General features: G+C 34.7%; 1 protein-coding gene across 1 annotated transcript in view; it reads right to left on the minus strand.

The window, feature by feature from the left end:
- Positions 1–1,821: 1,821 nt before the first annotated feature.
- surf4l (surfeit 4, like) overlaps positions 1,822–7,480 on the minus strand; it is a 7,580-nt gene continuing 1,921 nt past the window's right edge. Inside the window, exons 2-6 of the mRNA XM_067406736.1 lie at positions 6,254–6,440; positions 6,085–6,161; positions 5,931–5,974; positions 5,632–5,818; positions 1,822–2,171 (exon numbers count right to left, since the gene is read on the minus strand). Coding sequence (XP_067262837.1) covers positions 1,905–2,171; positions 5,632–5,818; positions 5,931–5,974; positions 6,085–6,161; positions 6,254–6,440 — 762 coding nt within the window. The 3' untranslated portion in view covers positions 1,822–1,904. The remainder of the gene's footprint in view (positions 2,172–5,631; positions 5,819–5,930; positions 5,975–6,084; positions 6,162–6,253; positions 6,441–7,480) is intronic.

Genomic DNA, 7,480 nt, shown 5'->3' on the forward strand with positions numbered 1-7,480 from the left:
CGGGGACAGAACACCAAAAACCGGTCTGGTCACCCTATGTTTGAAACAGTTCTGACCAAGTCCAACTCCGCTCCACATTTGGATTGACAGCCGTCACAACCTATAGTGACCGTGTTTACTCCTTTCTTTTCAACCATTGGATAGGATTTAAAAAACGGCTGTTGTATTTGTGTAGGGATGTTACTTATGACGAAGCGCTGTTAGGTGAAAAACTACGCAGCAAAAATAATAAATGTAATGCTTTCTTAAAAAGGCAAAAAGAACGTTTTTTTTTTTTTTAGAATGCACGTTTTTTTAAATATAATTAAAAACCAACAGACTGATGCAAATGCGGGACATTTTCTCAATATGCGACGTGCGGGACAAGGAGTCAAAATGCTGTGCGGGACAACGCAAAGCGGGACAGGTGGTCACCCTAGTGTGTGTGTATGTGAATAAAATCACCTTAACTCACTGCAGACCATCATTGACCATTTAGATCTGCGTCCGCGAAAGAATAGACGTTCTGTGGTGGTCCTGTAAGGCTTTCCTGGTGGTCTGCTTCGCCTTATCTCAAACTTAAGTACAAAGAATGCCCAAAATCGTAAATGCTGTTGTCTAGATACAGCCGGATAGCCGAAATGTTTTCTCTCGGTAAACAATACTCTAAAAAGATAAAAAGGACATACAGAGGAGGGTTTCCTCATTCACATATATAAATGTAATAAAAATAACATTATGTAAACACAAACTTGTGTTAGATGAGATTAATTGCGATTAATCGACTTGACAACATTAAACTATGTCCAGACTACCACCTTCAGTAAGAGATCCTTTTCCTTTTTCCCTGCATGTCATGTAGACAAAAATATTTTTGCTCTTTGAATATCACTAGTTTTATTGTTGGTTACTCAAAAAATGGTTAACTATTAGGAAAAAACAACAACAACAACTAAACAACCGACATCATTTTTTCTTTTCCCTTTATGTGTCAAAACATATTTAAAACACTTAGAAAACCAATATTTTTCAGTTCTTCTTTTTTTTTTTTTGTACAAAGAGGATAAACACTGAGTCTGACAAACCACAGGGTTTCAATATTTCCATCTCACTCTGCTTGTTTCGAGAAACACTATAATTCACCTGTTGTAAACTTTAAAGTGACCTGACAACAGACAGCAAACACGATAAACTTCTACATTAACATGAAAAGCCAATGAATATTTAGAATGGAATGAAGCATTCTTCAAAATGGCCATTAAACTTTTTCATCTTTACGTTTAACTACTTTGAAATGGTAAAAAAATATTAATGGATAAGAAACTCTCTTTGCAAACTCTTGTTTTGCTTCTTGGCATGAGATTGACGACAGAAAAGTGACACGGCTGACCCATGAAAAAACTTAGACATCAACTTTCCATTTTACTTCAAATTCATTGTGATGAACTAAAATGGCTTAAATGAACTCGAAGGCAAAATGATGTATATCTTGGGAGAATGCATCTTTGGTACTCTGACTTGCAATTGGCACCGAAATAAAAAGGCAGAGAAAATGGCAAAGGAGATGAATTTGTTATTCGTTCAACGTGGTCGCAGCTTTTATAACATGGATGTTCCAGATTTTCAAGGGGGTTCTCAAATAACAGAATCTGACCTGAACCTTAGAAAATAAATATGATAAACTAATATGTCTAAAAGTGCTAGTAGAAATAATTCAGTAAGCACGCAAGATGAAAACATAGACAGTGCATGATATGTTGAGAGCAGGTCATTCTGTTGGTCCTGGGGTGTTTGTGAGGCCACATCTCAATTGGCTCCTTCCTCTCTAAGTAGTGTACCTGCTTTGTGTGATAACTGCACAGAAAAAAATTGCCAAAGGGCAAACTACAGAGTGAGCGAGTGAACCGTTTGAGCTCAGTCCCGTCTCACCAATCCTTCTTCTTCTCATCCATGGACACTCCACCTGGACCTAATGCTACTATCAGCAAAAGGCCACCGATCACTGATGTGGTCTGGAAGAAGTCGTACTTGAGGAAGTCGTGCATGGGCTTGTACGCTGGTATGGTCCAGAAAGCGTTGAAGTACACATTGATGGCCAGCAGCCAGATGACCAGGGTGAGGGCTGCCAGTTTAGTCTTGAAACCAATAGCCACCAGGACAATGAGAGCTGTACCCACCAGGTTCTGCAAAATCTGCAAAAGCAAACACAGATACTTTAGAAAAAGGAAGTCGATGAGACATGCGACTGATGTTAAAACTGTAACACAGGAAGCAGGATTTGACACCGCAGAAATCATCTATGCAACTCAAAACTTGTCTACGTCTGACCTCTAGTGGTCAAAATGATTATTACAAAGTAGAAGGCACATATTTCAACCGGTTTAGGGACACATTAGATTTTTTGAGTTTACATTAAACATCAAGTGGTGATCTAACACAGGAGGGAAAAACAGTTTAACATTCAAAAGTAAATAAAACCCTTAAATTAAACACTACATTTATTATCATTGCCGTGAACTGCATAAGCTCAATAAGCAGTTGGTAAGAGTTTTCAACTTTGAAGAGTTTTCAAAGAAATATTTCTCGAGCACCAAATCTGCATATTAGAATGATTTCTGAAGTATAATGTGACAATGAAGACTGGAGTAATGATACTGAAAATTAAGCTTTGCCATCACTGGAAAAAAAATTACATTTTGAAATATACTACACAAGAAAACAGTTATTTTAAATTGTAATAATATCTCAATATTATTATTATTATTTTTTTTTTTTTTAAATCAAATGCCATGGTGAGCATAAGCATAAAAAAAAAAAAAATCCTACCAGTACTGTATATTGTGGTAGGCACAAAACATTTTGAAATCTTCATTGAATTTGTACCTGTAATTAATGTAGTCTGTGACATATTGTTTTTTTGTTTTTTTTTCTTGTGTAGTTTTGTTTATGGTTTTTGAGAATTAGGGTATGCCATCCAATCCATCCACATTGCCTAATATGGATGTCAGGTGAATTTATGCCAAAGTACTGAAGAGTACAGACATCTGGCCTTTTAATGTCAACAACAATAAAACACATGCAGAGCCTCCCTTTTTAAAGGCTGACAATTCTAAGTATGTATTTGCTATCCTAACTACGTACAATTAGACGAATTATAACAATGTAATGCTCACATTTTGCTTGTGTTATCCATGACTGTATCAGAACAGACTGTGTCTCAGAATTGTGCCATGGAGATGAATGAAATCAGTGCTAATAACCTTTATAGCTTTCATGTTTGCAAACCAGACAAGCCATGAGCAGTTTCTATTATAATGTAACATTTTATAGATAAACTTAATTTGGTTTAAGTAAGCTTGTGTTTCAGGTTGCATCATGATGAAATTAATACAAATACTCTACCACAAACCCACATCCTGAGCAACAATCACACCATCATCTTTTTGATTGTGAGCCTGAAGCACTAAACACTAGATGTTCTGCCAAGTCATAAGATGCTGGGTTTATGAGCACAATTATAAAGCCAGAAAAGGCCAACTATAAACAAAAAGGAGTCCACATTCAAACGCATATGTAAACAGGGCTGACTGAAGTTTTACATCAAGTATCTAAGCTCGTTTTTAAAAAAGTGTTTAAAGATAAATGAAGTATTAATTTAAAATAGTGTTATGGAGAAATTGCTGTAATATTATAAATGTCATTTTCTGCTGCAAATTCAGTAGATCTTTTTACAAATGAATGGAGCTGCTAATGTTAACCTTTGTTTAGTTTGTGATCCTGAGGATGATGTCCTGATGAAGGCATTAATGCAAAAAGCTGCAGTCCGTAATTTTGCATCTTTGTCGCCATTTCTGTTTGAAGCCTGCAGTTGCTTGTGGAATTAATATCTGTACATGCGTTGTGCCTCGGCACAATTCCTCAGCGCTGATGAATATAATGTATGCTGTCAATCACCACATCGGTTTGGATACTGTACTTCGGAATCACAGATTCTACATCTTGGAAGTAGACCAAAATAAGAATTTTCACCGGAGAATGTCATCTGAACAAGTAAGTAACATATCTGCCACTTTTGTTCAGACTGAGGGAAAAAAAACATTACGGTAAATTGCGCTGCCAATGGTGATTAAATCTAATGATCGCTTAGCTCACATCACGTCAAACCATGCAAATTATTATTGTTATACTTTGTTCTCAAAATGTTAATGCTAACAACATCAGCATTGCATGACTAAGTGTATTTAGTGTGTATTAGCGTTATCTGTAGATTTCAATTTCTGTACAGTCTAATCATCACTAACGTTGATTTGTTCCAAGCTTTTGAACAGTAGTGCATATAAATAATAAAAACTATACTATTAATACAATTATTATAATAATTAAATCCATTAAGATTTATCTGCATTCATTGTCTAATAATCCCTCTGAATGACATTCTTAAAAAGTAGACTATTGTTCTCCTCTGAGTTAATAACTCCTCAGCCACGAGCAAACTTTTGTGGTAACACTTTACAGTAAGGTTCCATTTGTTAACATTACTGTACTGTAGGTGCATTAGTTCTAAAATGGAGTGTGACCTTACCATGTTTTTTTTTTTTAATTCATTGTATTGTATATTGTGTTTATTGTATACCCTGAGGAAGGCTCTCAAGCTGAAATGCGTCATTTTTTTTTTTAGAAACCATTAAAAATTCCCTTCACCACACGTGGCACAAGTGTTGCTTGATTTCTTTTTGTACTTGTAGTTACATATATTAATTAACAACATGAACTAACATTGAAAAACACTTCTAAAGCATTTATTAATGGTAATTTTAACATTTACTAAATTAATATTATTCAATGGTCCTGAGTGAACATGAACAAACAATGAAAAGTTGTTTTTTTATGGACCAACACTAACAAAGATAATAAATACTGTAACAAATCTATTGCTAATTGTTAGTTAATATTAGTAAATGCATTAACAAACTTAAAATATAAATGTATAATTTAAAAATGGTATCATAGAAGTAATTAAATATATAATTAAATTAAGTGCAATATCATTTAATATTAAATTAATAACAATTAAAAATAAATATTTTTATCCAAATGCTACTCATTACTGTATTTAAATTTTTTTTCAGAAAGTAATAAAAACCTAAAAATAAAAATGCATGACCTCTGGGTTACTATATGTGCTACTGTAAATTTAAAATTAGGCAAGTTAGAATACCTATTATGACATTATTCAATAATCTTTACCTAGTGCAGCGTGAGGGGAATTCTTATTTCTATAATACAACGAAAAATATATTATTTTCCCAAATTTAAATTGTAAGTTGTCATGAACATATTACACATATTACATAATAAAACAATACAGTTAAAAAACAATTTCTGTCTAATAAAAAAAAAAATATATATATATAAAAAAAGAATGTGTCCGGAGAGGGCGATTTTCATGATTGTATTACAGTAATCAGCAAACTTTCTTTTTAGCATTACAGCAAAGAGAATTTAGTGGTAAATGTGACTGTCATGAAAATTATCTTAATGGTCATAAAATGGTCATTTTTGTTATGCACAATTTATATTTTTTCCTTTTGATTTTTGGATGAAATGTAATTTAAATGGTTGAAAACAACCAGGTTGAGGGTGTTTGCTCACCGAGAGGAAGCTGGTATCAAAGTGCAGCAAAGTCATGAACATAAGCACCAGCAGGACTCTGCCACCGAGCTGCATGTACTGTTTAGGAGAGCTTTCTCTCATAGTGGGAACACCAGCAAACATACTCCTGCCCTCAGAGCGGGACTCAGCAAGGAGCAGCAGCAGACCTCCACCCAAAGCCAAATTCCTGAACATAGAGGAGAGAAGTCAAGAACGATGAGATCAGAGCATAAAACATAGGATGAACTACTCAAACCTGCCGTACCCTGCAAAAAACAACAACAACGAAAAAACCTTACCTCATCAAAAACTTTGGGTCCCAAAGAATGCTATAGGCAACAGTCTGGAGCAGATAAAGATCAGGACCGTTATTAAACAGTTTAACTCAATTATGGTCCTATCCACAGATAACATCTAATTAAAATTGCATTAACTTAAACAGAATGCTCACACCTGTAAGGCGATGATCCCAAATAAACCAAAGCAGGCATACTGCACAAAATTCCTGCTCAGGATCAGTATACAACCACCTGTTTAACAAATAAGATTAATAAAACGTTACATATGAAAATCTGAAGATGTTCCAAGTCGAATATTTTTTTCGGCTGAACAAACTTCTTACCCAGCTGTCCGAGTAAGTTGATTAAGACAAACAGTGTGGCCAGAAAGAACCCACAGCCCCACGTCGTCTCAATATATTCTTTCTGCTCACTCCACTGGAACCACATCCGAATGCCGTCCTCCAGGAACGTGCTGATCAGACAGAGGCGTGCTATGTGGGGCAGGTACTGCTTCGTCACTCGAAGGAACTAGAGATGAACGAAAAGACAAACATATAAAAATCCCCAAGTCTAGGTATGAGCGGCAGCAATAGTAAAGCTTGCCTTTGCAAACACCACTAACAAAAGATGTAATATCATTCTGAACACATGTACATCTAATGGTAGAGCTGCATGATTGATCGTTAAAAGATCGCAATCTGGAATCAAACACCCATGCGATCTCATTCCTAAATGACAACGATTCTGATGTGTCTATTAAACCTTTGACAAAATCACACCGGAAAATTCAAATCTGAATTGGCTCTGCCGCTGACCCAGAGATGTCATGGGTAAGTATGAAACAGCTTCGCAAACAGTGTTTTCATCCACACAGTATCATTAGTTATGTGTTATAAATATTTATATTATCACAGAAGTACTGGGATAAAAGTTTATAGTTTGGATATAAACACTGATATAGAGCAAATCACCTTTTGAAAGTAACTTGACGCTTCAAATAATGATTGTATTGTTATTGTCACCAGGTGGCGACAAGTGACTTAAAAATTAATTGGAAACTGAATAATTAATTCAAGAGATTTGTGAAAAAAAGAATGCAGATTCATTCAATAATGAAAGTGAAGCATTTATGAGTGAGTCACTGAATCATTCATTCAAACCATGGTTACTTACTAAACAGATAGATAGGATTCTCGGTTAGGATGTTTCTGTAATTCAGGCCCTGGTTGACACTACCATTTAAAAAGTTTCAGCATGATATGTTGAAAAAAAGATTTTTATTTAACAAGGATCCATTAAATTGTAATATATAATACAATATTAATTTTTGATCAAATAAATGCAGGCTTGGTGAGCATAAGAGACTTTCAAAAAATGTTTTACAAGCCCCGAACATTTGAACGGCAGGTTAGGCCAACATAAAAGGGAAGGACATTTATTATAGTCTAGCACAGATTTATGAACTTAGCTGTTTTACAGCTTTTTACAAACCTCAAACAGGAATAAATAGCAAAAAATACATTTATTTCCCTAATGTTTTAGATTTACACAAACATTATATTACATAA

Source organism: Chanodichthys erythropterus, chromosome 13 (assembly GCF_024489055.1).
Source record: "Chanodichthys erythropterus isolate Z2021 chromosome 13, ASM2448905v1, whole genome shotgun sequence".
In the NCBI taxonomy this organism is placed as follows: Eukaryota; Metazoa; Chordata; class Actinopteri; order Cypriniformes; family Xenocyprididae; genus Chanodichthys; species Chanodichthys erythropterus.